The sequence below is a fragment of the Canis lupus genome, chromosome 22 (assembly GCF_011100685.1).
Source record: "Canis lupus familiaris isolate Mischka breed German Shepherd chromosome 22, alternate assembly UU_Cfam_GSD_1.0, whole genome shotgun sequence".
NCBI lineage: Eukaryota > Metazoa > Chordata > Mammalia > Carnivora > Canidae > Canis > Canis lupus.
Window position 1 is genome coordinate 8,819,800 of NC_049243.1, and position 17,701 is coordinate 8,837,500.

General features: G+C 35.3%; 1 protein-coding gene across 2 annotated transcripts in view; it reads left to right on the forward strand.

The window, feature by feature from the left end:
- Positions 1-17,701, forward strand: part of VWA8 (von Willebrand factor A domain containing 8) — a 353,871-nt gene that overhangs the window by 39,743 nt on the left and 296,427 nt on the right. For both annotated transcript variants that reach the window (XR_005376290.1, XM_038569648.1), the window contains exons 3-4: positions 930-1,060; positions 4,458-4,568. Coding sequence is in view for 1 of the 2 variants with exons in the window: in XM_038569648.1 (XP_038425576.1) it covers positions 930-1,060; positions 4,458-4,568 (242 nt within the window). In the remaining variant the exon portion in view is untranslated. The remainder of the gene's footprint in view (positions 1-929; positions 1,061-4,457; positions 4,569-17,701) is intronic.

Genomic DNA, 17,701 nt, shown 5'->3' on the forward strand with positions numbered 1-17,701 from the left:
TTTATATTTCTTTGTTATATTCGGTTTTGAATAACATTCTGTGAGTATTCCATATGTCTCCTGAGGTATAAGGAAAAGAGTTTTTCTTATGTACCTAGGAATGCACTTCCTGGGCCGCTGGTGATTTACAAATGAGCAAGCACAAGTTAATTGTATTACTTCAAACATTTACAGAATGCTTAGGCAGAAAATGAGCAGATTGATGGGTGGTTTAACAGTAGACTTAGATGGGCATTGGAATGAAGTCGTCTTCTACTGTGAGCCCTCACAACCTATTGCCAACTTAAAGTTATAATATAGTTTTCTTAAATTTTTAAAGAATATGATAACCAGGGCAGCCCGGGTGGCTCAGCAGTTTAGCACCGCCTTCAGCTCAGGGCCTGATCCTGGAGACCCGGGATTGAGTCCCACATCAGGCTCCCTGCATGGAGCCTGCTTCTCCCTCTGATGCGCGCTCTCTCTCTCTCTCTCTCTCTGTCTCTCATGAATAAATAAAATCTTAAAAAAAATATGATAACCATGACTTGTCTGGGATGATTTGATCATGTCCCCTTTTTAGAACAAAAGTATTGGGCTATAAAATTGTGGTATTGATTCTAGTTCCTTATATCACCCTTGAAAATCACTTTTATTTCTTTGGTGACATTATAGGTGATCATTCAAATGTTCTTACAAGCTTTTAAATGTGGGATTATATGATTCTTCGTGAGATCATAAACTTTGTCCTGTTTTAACCTTAATAACAATGGTTTTATTGTGTGTGAGCAGTGTGAGAATTCACCAGGTGTATATATCAATGAATGTGTATGTGTATACAGATAGATAAATATGCTTTTTAAAATATAATAGACTATATGCATTTATTGCTTGGAGATTTATAAGTAGTACTCTGATTTGCATTTCATTTTATCTTTCTTTCCCCCTTGAAGTTTCAGACTCTGTGGTTCAATCTGTAATTCAGCATCTAAAATGGATGATGCAGAAGGATCTTTTAGGGCAAGATGTCTTTCTAATAGGACCTCCTGGGCCTCTTCGACGGTCTATTGCTATGCAGTACCTGGTGAGCAATCAATTTTTATGGATTCCTAAGGATCTTAATTTGGATTAGTGATATTCTAAAATAAACTAAGAATTTACAAAAATATCGGGATTACTCATTACTTGAAAAAAATTCTCATGTTGAAAGATGATTTGTTGAATAAAGAGTTTGGAATAAGTTATCTGGGAAGGAAATGTACATTTATCTTTCATAGCAGTAGGATATTTTTACTGTAACTAAAAAGTTCTCAACCTCTGGTAAAAAAGAGAAATATAAATTGGGATGCCTAGATGGCTCAGTGTCTGTCTGCCTTTGGCTCAGAGCGTGATCCCTGGGTCTGGGGATCAAGTCCTTCATCAGACTCCCTGCATGGAGCCTGTTTCTCCCTCACATGTGTCTCTGCCTCTCTCTCTGTCTCTCATAAATAAATAAAATCTTAAAAAAAAAAGAAATATAAATTCAGGCAATGAGTGGCAGATAGGATCATAAACTCTGAGATTACAAAAGAAAACTGAGTTTTGTATTACTCAGGGACTATTCTTTTATCTCAAATCCACATTTTAAAAAGCCAAACAAATTTTCTTGACTTTTTGATGTTATATGATCCTTAAAGGGAGCCTGTGGTTTGTAAAATATCTCTATGTGTTACATGCTTTTTTCCCTTTAAATAGATGAAAAAACAAGTTTATTAAATAGCTCACTCAAGCTTTATCCAGCTACTATATGATGGACTTCAAACCTCTTTTTGACCTGTTATCCTCTTAAATGTTTGTAGTTCTCTGAGTATGATTGTGAGGTGAATTGAAATATTAAATTTTCAACACAAATGAAAAAAAATTGTACAAGACTTTTTTCCCCCTACTTTGCCAGCATTAATAGGCATTGTTCTATCGATGGGCAGAAGAATGCTATCAGCTGAAGTTCTGTCTGAAGATACTTTGTAGGATGAAGAGAAGAACTTTGCTTTAAACTTCCTTGTGTTACTTGATATTAAAGAATTGATTTCTGTGCTACTGAAATATGCTTCGTGTACTGTTTTATTTCAGTGGTAAATTTATTTTGGTACTTCCAAAATCATGTAGGGTGAGGGCGATAAAAATACATTGGACAAATCAGAACTTAACTCCTTCGAACCCATACCTTTCATATCTTTTGTTTGTTCCTATAACCAGTTTGTGAGGCATAATAGAACATCACAGTATTATCTTCATTTTATTAACAAACAAGGTAAAAGTGTCTTGTTTAGTAATACCAAGTCAGCTACTGAGAATCGCTCTACCTGGTTCATATCAAAGATCAGGATATCTCACTTTGATTTTGTTTCTGGCAAGATCCTGAAGCTTGTTAGGAATGTGGAATGAGAAAGGCTAGGAGATTATGGGAGTCTTGTTGATTCAGAAATGCAGTATAAGTCTGTGAGTGTGAAACTTGTATCTTTAAAAATACACACTTTAAATTATGAAACAGAGCTGAGGCAGCTTTAAGATGTGAAAATACACATAGGAAAACTTAATAGCCTAAGCTGCCCTACAAACTCTGCAGTGGGTTTGTTGCCATTAGATATAAGATCCTATGCCTAGTAATATCCAGAGGAGTTGAAGTCTTTACAGACAGAGATTTGGGGGTAAGCCCACTGAACCAGTGAGAAATTAAGTAGAAATAATTTGATAGCTGTGTTTATTTTATATTTAATTCACACAGAGGGAGTTTTATAGATAGCTCAAAAAGATTCAACAGACCACTGCTGCTTCCTCCATCTGCTGCTCCTGGTACTGTGTGTGAACTTGCTCAGACCTTTACTGGGAAGTAGCAGCTGGGGAGACTTTGGTGTTTGTCTGGCCCGAGGAAGAAACCCAGGAAACTGTCAAGACAGAGGATGATATTCTTGGTGTGGCAGTTTGGGTTGTTACCATGGTACAATTTAACAAGAGGTATCTATGACCTTGTCAACCAGTTTTGACAGCGTTTTTCAGTAGTCACATTCACCTAGTCAGTGAAACAGATATTATGGCACCAGTGATGTGTTCCAGAAGCAAGAAGGGGGTGTCCACTAACCAGAGAAGTTGCTGCTTTAGTCCAAGTGTGCTTTCACAGGCAGTTCATTCTTCTTTAGAAAAATATTGTTTGGGGGATCTCTGGGTGGCTCAGCGGTTTAGCGCCGCCTTCAGCCCAGGGCCTGATCCTGGAGTCCCGGGTTCGAGTCCCACCTCGGGCTCCCTGCATGGAGCCTGCTTCTCCCTCTGCCTGTGTCTCTGCCTCTCTCTCTCTCTCTCTCTCTCTCTCTCTCTCTCTCTGTGTCTCTCATGAATAAATAAATAAAATCTTAAAAAAAAAGAAAAATATTGTTTGATATTACCGTATCTTCACCACTGTGACGTATGCTTTCTCTGTTTAAAATGCTTTCTTTTTTCCATACATACTTAAATTTATGGGTGCATGGGAACAAGCATATTTTCTAAGAACAAAATGACAACAATAACCTATTTTTATCAGTATCACATGGAGATGAGGCAGAGAAAAAAACATTCTGTTGTGTGGAAATATCCTCTTCTACCATGAATGGCATGCTCATTCAATTTTTTTCTTTATACTTCAGTAAATTAATTTGTTCTTCCTGTTTAATAACAACATGTTGTATGCCTTATTCAATTGGAGAGCATTGTTGTTTTTAATTCAGTGTTGTAAAATGAAGGATAATGTTAAAAACTTTTTGTGCATGATTGTCACATGTATGGCAAAATGACATTAGGGATGAATAAATTCTAAAAGAAGTGAATTCTGGATGGTTTCCTCTTTAAACCAAAAGTGTTTGTTTTTTGTGAAAGAATTCTTTTTCCCTCTCCTCCTCCCCTTCATCCTTTCATCTTTGTCCTTCTTGAATAGCTATGTTTGTTTTCTTTCCCTCTTCTGTTAATCTCACTATTGATATTTACCTTATTTTCACACTTGGTAAAGTGTGAACCCAGTGTATTATGTAAGGTTGGAAAACCTTGGTAAGTGGACTACATTAATTTAGATGCCCTTTTAAAAAAAGGTGAACATTACTTACTGAAATGGCTCTCATTTGTGAAAAAAAGCAAGTCGGCAAGCCATCACTCATGGTATTTGAAAAGAATTGTATAGAAGATAATAAGATAAGATCTGATTATGATTATTATTGCTTAAAAAGTAAATCATTATTAAGTAGTAAACTATTGGGTGCAGCAAAAGTAGAGCTCTGAAGAGAGGTACATGCATGTTTTGATGAATGCTCAATGTTTTGCATTTTTCTCAAAGCTAAGACTCAGAAGGTTTTAATTCAGAATAACATTTAAGATGCTTTTCTCTAGGGCAGTGGCATTGTTGAATAAGTGGCTCCAAAGCACATGTTGGGAATTTGATTTAAAATTTTGGAACAATTTCACCCTCTGCTCTGCAGGAGCTGACCAAACGGGAAGTCGAATACATTGCCCTGTCAAGGGACACCACTGAAAGCGATCTCAAACAGCGTCGAGAGATCCGAGCAGGGACGGCTTTTTACATTGATCAGGCAAGTTCTTATCACACTCCAACACATGACTGTTTAGTCCAGGTCTATGCAAAATTGATTTTTAAAGTACAAAGATATAGCCTGTGTGATAGTGAAAGATAACGTACTGTGCTTTCTTTAGATAGATTTAATTTAGATTTTTGGTTTTCCTGTTCTTGGAAATGCCTTCTTGGTTTAGCACTAAATAAAAAACTGTAGATGAAATGAGTGGTTCTAAAATGTTACCTAAAGATCAATATGGTGATTTCTGAATTTTTAATTGCTTCCTAGTACTTGCAAATAAAATTTGAATTTTTGAAGAGGAGATGAGGAGCTTTTAAAAGGAAATTCTCTAGCACATTTATAAAAGTATTTTTGATCTAAAAGTCAAGTAGGTAAAAAGGTGTGTTAAACATAGTGAAATTAAATATATACTTCCAGGAACTACAACTTTTTACGGGGGTGGGGGGTAGGGAGGGAGGTTTTTAGGTGCAGATTACCAAATAAGATAATATTTTATTAATATTATAATGAAGCTTGTTGAATATTTCTTCAAACAAATAGCTTAAAATATTAACTATTGTTCTTCATTAGGAGTACCTAGTAGAAAAAAAGAGATTTTAAATAAGTAACTCATAGGAGAAAGATTTCAAATGTCTAATAAATTCATGACAAGATGCTTATTAACCTTTTCATTTATAAAAATAAAACTGAAAACGTTAATGAGCTATTGTTTTTCTTTTACCTCTCATATTAGCAAAGATTAAAAATCTGCTAATGTCCATTGTTGATGAGGAAAAAAGTTATGAGGAAGCAGCATTGCTGTTGATGCAATTTTGAAAGAAAATTTGGCAATATTGATCAAAAGAGAAAAAATTAAATATATTTGGACCCAGTGGTTATGTTTCTGGCAATTTTTCTTCCAAATGTTATTTGTATAAAGCATGCAAAGTTACATATGCAACGGTGTTTATCATAGCATTGTTTGATATCATATAAAACTATAAATGAAAACTATAATAATGTATATTTAGGAGGGACTCAGTTGGTTAAGCATCTGACTCTCAATTTCGGGCTGGCTCAGTTGGTTAAGCATCTGACTCTCAAGTTCGGCTCATGTCATGATCTCAGGGTTGTGAGATTGGGCCCCAAGTAGGTCTCTGCAGTGGGCACAGAGTCTGACTAAGGTACTCTTTCCCTTTGCCTCTTCCTCTCACCTCATCTTTGTCTCTCCCTCTCCAAAAAAAAAAATAAAATAAAATAAATAAATAAATAAATAAATAAATAAAAAGAATATTTAGGAAACTAGTTAAACTAGTTAAATAATAATGGTGAGTAGAATTCTCTAGAGCCATTAAAAAGAATAAGATGAATGTAGTAATAGGAAAGAAATCTAGGAGAAAGCATGTAAGTGATGTTGCAAGACAGCATATGTAATCTGATCCTATTTGTGGTAAAAAGACAAAGAGAAATATATAAATGTTTGTGTATATATTGGAAATTTCCAGAAGGATACACAAGAATCAGTTAATAGAGCTTACCTCTGGGAAATGTGACCCAGAATCTGGGGTGGGGCAAGGAAGGAATTTTCATAGCTCTCTAAATTGAAAGCTTCCTCGGGAGCACATTTAATTACTTTAAAAGAATATACATTTGGCCCTTGAACAGTGAGTAGATCAGGGGTGCTGACCCTTGAGCAATCAAAAATTTGCATATAAATCTTGGCTTCCCCAAAATTTAACTACTAATAGCCTATTGTTGACTGGAAGCCTTACAGTAACAGTCATTTAATGTATTTTGTATATTATCTGCATTATATACTGTATTCTTACAATAAAGCAACGTAGAAAAAAGGAAATGTTATTAAGAATATTATAAAGAAAACACATTTACAGTAGTACTGTATTATATTGAAAAAAATCTGCATGTAAGAGGACCTATCCAGTTCAAACATGTTATTCAGGGGTCAAGTATAATTGTAAAAGGAAACACTGAGTGAATGAATTTTTGAAGACCGGGATATTCACCTTGTCTTATAGATTACTTATTAGTTACAAAAGGAAAAATGTACTTAAAATGGAGAGATTTGGCAGTCACCACCTTTAATGGTGATCACACTTGGCACTATGTAGTGGAAAACCTGAGAAGTTCACATTTCCAATTAAAAAGTAATCCTTTGTGGATGAAGCACACAAGTACATTTTAAAGAAACCTGTTTTATTCACATGATGCGAAGGTTTACTTTATACATTATTTCTAATTACACATGGGAAGAAAATATACCTTTACAATGCCTACTTCTTTTCTGAATGTAGTGAGACCAAGAGTAAGGAGCTCGGGAGAGGGCGTAGAAAACCACGATTACGGCCTAAGTAGCAGAGAGGAGATGGGAACAGACTTAATGACACCGGAAGAACTGGCTCTGGTAGAGTGTGGATTTAAAAACATACTTTTTGAGTGAATTTTGTATTTGGATTGATTGTTGCAGTACAAATAGTGAGGAAGTGAAAGTGGACTTTGATATGCTTACTATTATTATTTTTAATATGCTTACTATTTTTAAAGGTACCTTAAAACTTTGTATTTCTTAAAGTAAATAATTTAGATAATGCTATGTAATATTATGTTCTCCCTGCCATTCTAAAAAGCATATTTTTGGATGATATCTATTTTAAAGTTTAAAAAATATTTAAAGTGCTATTATAAATCAATGCTAGTATCTTATATTTTATGTTTTCTTGGCAAGTCCTACTTGTTATGATGAACATCGGTGACTTAGGATGTAATGCACGGACACCTTCAGAGCCAGTGATTGTGGTATAGGAACATTGTCCTTTTCCTAAGTTACTTCAGACTGTTTGTTGAGATAGTATCTGATTTTCATATTTTTTCTTCTCTTAATAGCTCTTTATTATTTGTTCATAATGAGATCACAACAGTTCCTTGCTTACACCTGTGCAGTCCCATCACACTCAGAATAAAATCCAATCCTTTTAATAAGGCCTGCAATACTCTACGGGACCAGATCTTGTCTACCTCAGCTCCTTTCTCCCCTTCCCTTGCTTTCTCGGCTCCTGCTGCGTGGCCTTGTTCTCTTCTTAAAAATAGATCGAACACTTTCCGCCCTCACAGCCCTTGTACTTAATATTTCCTCTGCCTGGTATGATCTTTTCCCAGATCTATATATTCCCGCCTCCTCATCATTCAGATTATAACTTCTCAGAACGTTTTAGTAATCACTGATGATGCACACCCCCTTCCACATATATGGTGCCATCATGTTACACAATGTGATCTTCAGAGTACCTATCACTATCTGAATTTACCTAATTATTTCTTTGTTTCCATGTTTATGGTCTGTGTGTCCCACCAGAATGTAACTTTCTTTTTTTTTTTAGAATGTAACTTTCTTGTTTATCTCTGGCACCTAAAAACTGTCTGGAATATGACTGGCATTTACATTTGATGATAGATTTCTCCTTTGGATAATCAATCTTGTTAAAATTTTAAGTAAATTAAGAATAAGTAGGTTCCGGTTAAGACCAGAGGGGCTCTACAGTGGAAAAGATTTGTTTTTTACACCTATTTTGAATCTTCAGAATGAATAATAATTCTCATCTGGATTCTAGATAGATGAAGTTGCCAATTGACTACCATCTGGTCATTTGGGAATTTCTTTTATTTGTTTAATACTCTTAACCATAATAATGGAACATTAAGAATAATGGATATTCTTATCTTGATGTCTGATTATCAAGGGGGAGGCACTATCATCATTCACTAGTAGGTGATGGCTCTAACCTAGGTGGGCCAACATCAGTGAAAAAATGCCTGTGGCCATGTGGTAGGTGCTGGGAGAAAGAGTTTGGATTGTTCAGTGTATTCGATGCATGCATATGTGACTGACATTCAAGTGATTACTAATTGACATTTCAGCTGGAAACCTTGGCAAAACCCCCAGTTCCAAGTTGAGGGTCATGACTATCAACTTCTTCACTTATTTGCATGCAGGATTAAGGATGATTGATGATAAAGTGAGAGGTTAACCTGTATTGCTACTCTTGAAGGTTAGAATTAGGTTAATAATTCTATAGTAGGGAATTTGTATTTTCTTTCAAAATAATGTTTATTTTTTCCTGATTAACAATATTATAAATGCTTTTTATAGATACATGTATATATATATAATATAGAGAATTGTTAAATATTTATCAAATGACTGCTGTGTGTTAGGCACTGTCTAGGTGCAGTGAGCAAAAGAAACAAATTCCTGTCATTGTAGTGCTTTTTTTTTTTTTTTAATTTCGTTTATTCATTTTTAGAGAGAGAGTGCACACACAGGTGCAGGAGTAGGGAGTGGGGAGAGGAGCAGAGAAAGAGGGAGAGAGAATCTTAAGCAGGCTCCACACTCAGCACGGAGCCAGGCATGAGGCTCAATCTTACAACCCTGAGATCATGACCTGAGCCCAAACCAAGAGTCGTTCACTTAACTGACTGAGCCACCCAGGCGTGATAGAGCTTATGTTCTAATGGGGGAAACAAAACCATATCCTAATGAAGGATAGTATAATAAAGTAATTGCTAAAGGGCATTGGGAAGGATATAAAAATTACTTTTCTCTTCCCCTTCAAGAACAACAGTATAAATATTTTCTATATTATTTTCTACTATGCCTACATGCATATCTATTTAATCATGTACAATAATTTTTACAAAAATTATATACCATATATATAACATTTTATAGCCTGCTTTTTAAAAAACCTGATATTTTATCAGAAGCATCTTCCTATGATACTAGATATTCCTCAAAATATAATTTTTAGTGTCCATACAGTATTTTATCTAATAGATGTGCTATTATTTATTTAACATTCCCATTTTATCCATATTCCCATGTTGGTAATTTAGTTTTTTTTTAAGTTTTCACTATTATAAATAAGGCTTTGTTAAATATCATTTTATTTGTATCATGTAATCTCTGAGTATTTTTTAGACTTGAATACTAGAAGTATAATTACTCATCAAAAGATCTAGACATTTTCAAGAATAATTCAAGAATAATATATACTGCCAAATTACTTTTTGGAAAGGGTGTTCCAACTCATGCTTTCATCAGTGTGCGATGAGGATTGCCTCATGTATTCTTGTCAGTATTGGGTATTTCTTTGAGTGTACTTTGCCAAATTAGTAGGATTTAATTGGCATTTAAAAATTACTAAGCAGGCTGAATCTTTTTTATATGTTTATTGCGTACTGCTTCTATCAGATATCAAGGAATTGAGAGGATATGGAAAAGGAAAAGGGTACCAATGAAGTAAGGTATAGTCTGTTAAGAAAATGGAGGGATCCCTGGGTGGCGCAGCGGTTTGGCGCCTGCCTTTGGCCCAGGGCGCGATCCTGGAGACCTGGGATCGAATCCCACGTCGGGGTCCCGGTGCATGGGGCCTGCTTCTCCCTCTGCCTGTGTCTCTGCCTCTCTCTCTCTCTCTCTCTGTGACTATCATAAATAAATAAAAATTAAAAAAAAAAAAAAAAAAGAAAATGGAAATTTACACTGTTTTGTATATATAAATATTTGCCAAAACTTACCCACTTGTTCGTGTAATTTAAAATTATACAACTACTTTGCTGATTGGATTACAGATTAAGCTGTTAAAAAAGAATTGGTTAAAGAAATTTCTATGATTGGCATTTTGACACCCATGGAGACATAAGGAGACCAAAAGATATTTTGTTACCACATTAACTTTCATTTACTTCAGAAGATAAAATAACCTGAAAAAAGTAAATTATCATTGATATTTTTCTCACCTCATTTGTTGACATTCTCTTTACTAATTCTCTTTTTTACCATGTGACTACAAAAAGCTAGAGTGGAAGACTTTAAGTCAATAGAAAATTGCTTCCATTACTCAAATTTGAACCAATATAAATTGACCCACAAATAAATTATATTTTGGTTTTAATGTTTTATTGAGAGGAGACACTCAAGATAATTTGGGGAGTAAAAAGCCAGGATGGGACAGTTCAAATGATTTTCTTTAACTTTTCCTAAGCCAGGAGCTTTTTTCACGTTAGAATCTTGTTAATTTGTTTGACATGGTACCATGCAGTTCCATAATGTATGATGTATGTATTTAATATTAAGCATAAAAATGCACTTTAAACAATTATATAATATTTTTTCCTCTTTAAAAAGTGTTTATTGATCGTATACAAAATAGAGAAAATGAATTATATTTTAATGTCTTTTCTTCTGTTTGGGATTATTCTTTTTTAAAATATTTTATTTATTTGAGAGAGAGAAAGAAAGTATACACAAGTGGTGAGGAGGGACAGAGAGAGAGGGAGAACAGACTCCTCGCTGAGCAGGGAGCCCGATGTGGGGCTCCTTCCCAGAACCTGAGATTGTAACTTGAGCCAAAGACTGATGTTTAACCACTAAGCCACCCAGTTTGGCTGTTTGGGATTATTCTTGATTCTCTCTTATTGATATTGAAAAAAAATAAGGGTTAACCTTTTCTTAATGCACTGCTTAAATATTATAGGTCATCAAAAGCAACTCCTAATAAATCAAATAACAGTGCTATTGATCAGAAAATAATATTTCTAGTTTGTCAAAATGCATTTTACTTATTTTAGCAAATAGAGGAAAACATTTACTTGTACACTTAATCCTATTTGTGGATGCTGAAGCTACTTTCCACGTGGAACCACTTTTAAAATTACAAAGTTAGGGATGCCTGGGTAGCTCAGTGGTTGAGTATCTGTCTGTCTTCAGCTCAGGGCATGATCCCGGAGTCCTGGGATTGAGTCCCTCATCGGGCTCCCTGTAGGGAGCCTGCTTCTCCCTCTGCCTGTGTCTCTGCTTCTGTCTCTCATGAATAAATAAAATAAAAAAATAAAATTACAAAGTTATATTTCAGAAGTTCATTGATAAATTGTTTGGAATTTAAAAAGCATCGTGTATAGAAGAAACAAAGCTGTGGAAAGTGGCTGAATTCTGTTATTTGCACCAGACCCTTTACAACCATATTGTTATAAAATGTTCTGATTGTCACTTGGACAGTTCGAGAAGGTCTCTCTCTGTTTATTCTGGCCTCTGTGTTAGTCAGAACTCAGGCCTTTGGTCCTTAACCATGTTACCCTCTTGCTCAGGCCAACTCTTGTATACTCATATGATGTTAACTGAAAGATTTACATAATTCTTTAAAAAAATCAGGGTACATAATATAACACTGTGGGTTAACTATCCTGGAATTTGAAATAAAATAAAATTTAAAAATCAAGGTAGAAAAACAACTTTTATTGAGACCTCTATAGTACTATGTGCTTTATGTGATTGCATCTAATCTTCAGAACATCCTTAGGAGGGAGATGACTTCCCAATCTTATAGGTAAAGTAACAGAGCCTTAGAGGGCCATGGACATACAACTGATAAATAGTAGGTGGAATTTGAACTGGGATCTGTCCAATTCCAAAGTTTTGGTCCTTTGTACCATATGCTATTTCCCTGAAAGAGCAATGGTGATGATGATGATGATGATGGCCACCAGGACTACAAGGATGACAGTATTGATAGTAATAACAGCTAATCATTTTGTAGAGGTTTATTGTGAGCCAGAGTTTATCTTGGTTCATCTTCACCAGAATCTGTGAGATAAGCACAGTAAGTAGTATAGATTTAGAAAGAAATGGAAGCTCAGAGAAGGAAAGTAACTAGCCTGAATTACCAATAGCAGATAAGTGGTGGTGCAATGAAAAATCAATCTGATCCTATTCTGATATTTTGAAATGAACTTAAAATGTAATTATTTTCATCTTTTTTTGGCTTCCTCGGTGCTGTTACTGTAGCCATTTTGAGTCATTTGAAGCTCTTTGGAATCTATTTTCATTAAATCATGGTTATATTAATAATAATTTCTATTTTAATAGATCTGATAGCTTTAAATGTCTTTTGCTGTTTTCTTTCATAAATAGTGGCATTGTGCAATACCCCTTGAGGATATTCTCACTTAGTAAATGAGGACACAGACCTCCAGATTAATTGTTTGCCTAAGGTCTTTTATCAAGTCAGAAGCAAATCTAGAACAGGGGCTTAGACAGGTTTTGACTTTTAGGTCATGCAGCCTCTTTTATCTTGAAAGATGCATGCCTGCATGTTGGATTGTTAAAGCTGTGATATGGTTTGTCCAGAAGGATCTGGCTGCATTTTTTCTGATTTCTATTTGAGAAAATTAGGTCTCTGGAAGTTCTATAGCTTGAAGGGCAGGAAAGGATCCTTATGGTTGATGTAATTTCTACTTTGAGTAACGATTACAAATATTCATTCCACATAAAATATGTATGTAGTGCTCCCTTCTTTTTAAGATTTCAAGGGAAAAGTATACCACCATTACTTTATTTGAAAGTTTTTTATTTAAAAAATCTGTATAGAAAATATTTGAAATATATAGCCTCAGTCATTCATGCTGACAGTTAAACGTGTTCTCTTCTCATAACAAGTGTGGGCATAGATAGCTATTATCCTTCATATAAAAAATTCTTCCTATACTTACATAACAGCATCTTTTAATTGAGCTGTTACATTTTTATTCCATAAACACTAAAAGCCTTCTGTGAGCCAGTTCTGCACCAGGACAATGCAAAGGCAGGGTTCTCACCCTTTGGGGACCTGAGACTCTTGTTGGGGAGATGAAACAGGCTTATGGGAGAACGAGGAAAACTTCAGCATTATGGCTCCACCCTTATATGCTGAGCAGACAGGGGGCAAAGGGGCATCAATGCAGGGAGGGTAACATGTTTGGGCCTCTGTTGGGTACAAAACCTGTAACAATTTTTTTCTCTCCAGCGTTTCCAATTAAGAGACTTACTGCATGATACAATATGTTGTAGATATATTACTTAATGGATTTTCTATGTAGTTTTAAACATTATTCTTTTTTTAAAATTTTTTTCAACATTATTCTTTACAAATGTGATGAGATTGTATTAATAAAGTTTGGCAGTACTGATTATTTTCATCATTTTTAGACTATTTTAAGGAACAATCAGGAAGCAAGATGATGCTGAATTACTAACTAGTATTATTATTATTATTTTTTTTTTTTAATTTTTTTAAATTTATTTATGATAGTCACAGAGAGAGAGAGAGAGAGAGGCAGAGACACAGGCAGAGGGATAAGCAGGCTCCATGCACTGGGAGCCCGACGTGGGATTCGATCCCGGGTCTCCAGGATCGCGCCCTGGGCCAAAGGCAGGTGCCAAACCGCTGCGCCACCCAGGGATCCCACTAACTAGTATTATTTCTGTAAATTCAGTGATTCAGATTTTATTACCAAAAAGCATCTTGTTAAGGTTTTCTCCTTTTAGCCTGTATTCTTGCCTGCATTTAAACATTTTAATTTACGTGTATGTACTGGGTCTATAGCCACATATCCAAAGGGCAAGTCTGGAAGAAAGTTAAAAACCTTGGGTGGTCCTTCTCTGCATGTTGAATTTTTTCTTTTCATTCTTTTTTTCTAAAAATAAATATAGCACTCTTATAAATTTGTAATCCTCTTATTATATTCTTATCGTTGAATTCATTTGCACTATAAAGCATCCACCATCATTGCCACTCAAATTTTGTGTAAAATAATAAGAAAAAAAGCTTTGAAGAATTTTAAAACATAATACTCTTAATAAAGTTGAGCTACATTGCATAATCATAGATTTCATTGTTGGAATAGACTTTTCAGATGGTGTGATTCAGTCTCTAACTTCCAGCAAGTAAAATATGATCATCTTGAGGACAACGGACAATAATAGATATGTAGATATGGTGCCTGTTCCAATGGACTCTTTCAGTAAAATGAACAGGAAGTGAAGGAAGGCTCCTGTTGAGATGGTGCTAGTGAGGATTGAAGGGGTGATGGATGCATGAACTATTTAGAGATTATACTTGAGTCGTTTCAGGAGTCAGAAGTAATGAATTCTGGGTGGCAAGAGAATCAATGAGACTTTAATTGGCAGGCTTTAATTGAAATCAACATCAGGAAGAGAGTTTGGTTTAGGATAGAAGTCATATTTGATTTAGCATGTTGAATTTGAATACCTCTATGGAGATGTTAAAAAGGAAATGGGAGTATGGAGCTCAGGAGGATGGTTAGGGGCATATGGTATGTTTCTCAGGAAAGATGAGATAAAGAAAATGAAAAATATGCCATCTATTGCTATTGTTGCTGTTTACTTAATGTAGCACATAACATAGCACCTGCCATATAATGGCTACTCAGTCAACAAGTAAGAATTTGTGGGAGTAGGTTAGAACTTTGCCAATAAAATAACAAATGGAAAAAGGTTGAGGATAGAACCTTAGGAAATGTTTGCTCTTTTTTTTTTTTTTTTTTTTAATTTTGTAAAGAGTACAGGTGTCAGAAGGGTTGGGGAAAGCCAGAGGGAAAACCTACTTGGTAAATGTCTAAGATAGAAGATGAAGCACCAGAGAGAATCAAAGGAAAATACTTGGAGGAAAAGAGAACATGAAGATCAAGAAAATACCTGATACTTGGCTGTTTGACTTTTGGTGCTTGCAAGAGAGCAGTTTCAGTAAAACAAGAATGATAAAGGCTTATAGAGGCAATGTGTATGGGACTGTTTTTCAAGGGGCTTGAAGATAAAGAGAGGATGTTAGGAAGTATTAGGAGACTGTAGGTTTTCCTAAAGTATAGACATGTTTGTAGAAGAGAAGGAAGTTGAAAATGCAATTAAGAAATGGTATAGTTGTTGGAAGATTTTGGAGGTGGTGGGAGGGGATGCCACTAAGCTCAAGGTACAAAAAGGACTGGTCTTTGGGGGGTAGGAGGAGTAATCGTCAAAGACAGAAATTAGAGTAGAGTAGAAAGATGAAGACAAAGGGTAAATTTCCTACATAAATTTAGGGAAAAGACTAGTTCACTGCTACTCAGTTCCAGAGATTTCTTTGATTTGACAGTGTACTACTATTATGATTTGTTTCTGCTCGTGGCATTTCTGACTCCAAATGTGTAGGTTTTCCATACCAAGCAGTTCTCCAATTCTCTGCAGACACCAACAGGGTATCCTAGAATTTAGTTCAATTCTGATGCTAACTACCTGGAGTTAACACAGACCCCACAAGTTAGAGGCGTAATCTAAGGCTACCCCTACTCCAGATGCCAGCTGCAGGTTTGAGCCACCTATACTTCTGGCTGACTGGCTGTATATCAGGGATTCCTATAACCCCTTCCTTCAGTTTAATAATTTGCTTGAATGGCTCATAGGATTTAAGGAAACACTTTATTTATAATTACTGGTTTATTATAAAGGATATCATAAAGGATACAAATGAATAGCCAGATGAAGAAGTACATCAGGTGAGGACAGGAAGGGTCCCGAGTGTAGGAGCTTCTGCCTCTGTGGCATTTGGGGTGTCTCACCCTTCTGGCATGTGGATGTCTTCACCAACCAGGAAGCTCTCCAGATCTTATTGTGTAGGGTTTTTGAGGGAGTTCCAATAATTGACTTGAGTGATTAAATAAATCACTGGCCATTGGTGATTTACTCAGTCTTGCCTCTCTTCTCCCTAGAGGTCTGGAGCTAGGACTTCATGTTCCAGCTCTATCGTGTGGTAGGTTTTTCTGGTAACCATCCCCCACCCTAAAGCTATTAGGGATCAATCAAGATCTGCCTCATTAGCATAAACTCGGTTGGTATGTTTGAGAGGGATTTATTTTGAATAACAAAAGATTCCCCTTTCACCTCCATCACTCAGTAAATTCCAAGAGTTTTAGAAGTTCTACAGCAGGAACTGCTGACCAAATATATATTTGGTCATATCATAATATCACAATTGACTTGAAAAATAATATTAATTTGGGGGAAATGTGATTATAGTTACCCCTAGAAAACTTTAGGGCACTGCTACATAGTCAAATAAAGTTTGAGTTGAATGGAGTCTCTTGTATGTATAGAAATGTATTGTGCAGATTTTGTTTTTCTTTTTTTTAAACAGGCATAACGAATTCCAACGCCTAGTAAAACTAGATTGTGAAGTTACTAATCATCTGCGGTTGCGTTATTCATTGACCTCTTGTTTCTTTATCTACTCAATTTCTCCATCACTTAAGGACAGGTTAAAATTTTTAGCTTTGCCGTTTTCAAGCTGTATAACCTCAATTGAAAAATTGGGTAAAATAGTGTCTACTTTAGAGGGCTGTCATGAGGATTAAATCAAATAGCATAAATGGAAGAACTTGATTCATGCATACCAGTTACTACACTGTAGACCCTACGACTTTCGCTCTCAGTCAGTGGGTCAAACTATCTCCAACATCAAGTAGCAAATTCTTCAGTTTTATTTCAATAATTATGCACTCTCTTTTCTGTCCTTTACCAGCTCTTCCTCATCACCATTGGAACATGTTCAATTTTTTGCTTCATTAAAAAAAAAAAAAAAGAATTGGCTGCCATCAGCTGCACTGTCCCAGCTCAGTTGCCCTTACTACCAGCAGGTCTCTCTCTTCTCTTCATGGCCAGTCATCCTGTAGAATGTAGCTCAACTTGGGCTTGTCTATTCCCTCAGGAGTTGATTGAGATCATGCGTTTTTATTTATTTATTTATTTTTATTTTTTTTTTATTTTATTTTTTTTGAGATCATGCGTTTTTAGCAAAAATACCATAGAAGTGGTGTTGTACCTGTCTCAGAGCATTATATTAGAAATTTAGCACATGAAATTGATACATCTCTTTACTGGAAATGTTAATTTTGATCACTTGGTTAAGGCGGTAATTTCCAGATTCCTCCACTGTTGTATTATTTTTCCTTTTGTCTCTTATAAATGTGTTGTAGGGAGATATTTTTGAATCTATACAAATATTCCATTTCTCATCACACTTTTACCTAGTTATTTTACCAACCATTGATGATTCTTGTTTCCAACAAGAATTTTTATGGTGGTTTTCTATCATTCTTTACTAGTAAGGTTATTAACTTGAGGTCTCCATTGTATACATATACCTGCATGTATGTGTTTTACTCTGGAGAAGAGGTGCGGCATTTGTTAGGTTTTCCAGTGGTCTTTATTTATTTTTTAACTTTTTTTTTTTTTTAAGATTTTATCTATTTATTAATGAGAGACATACAGAGAG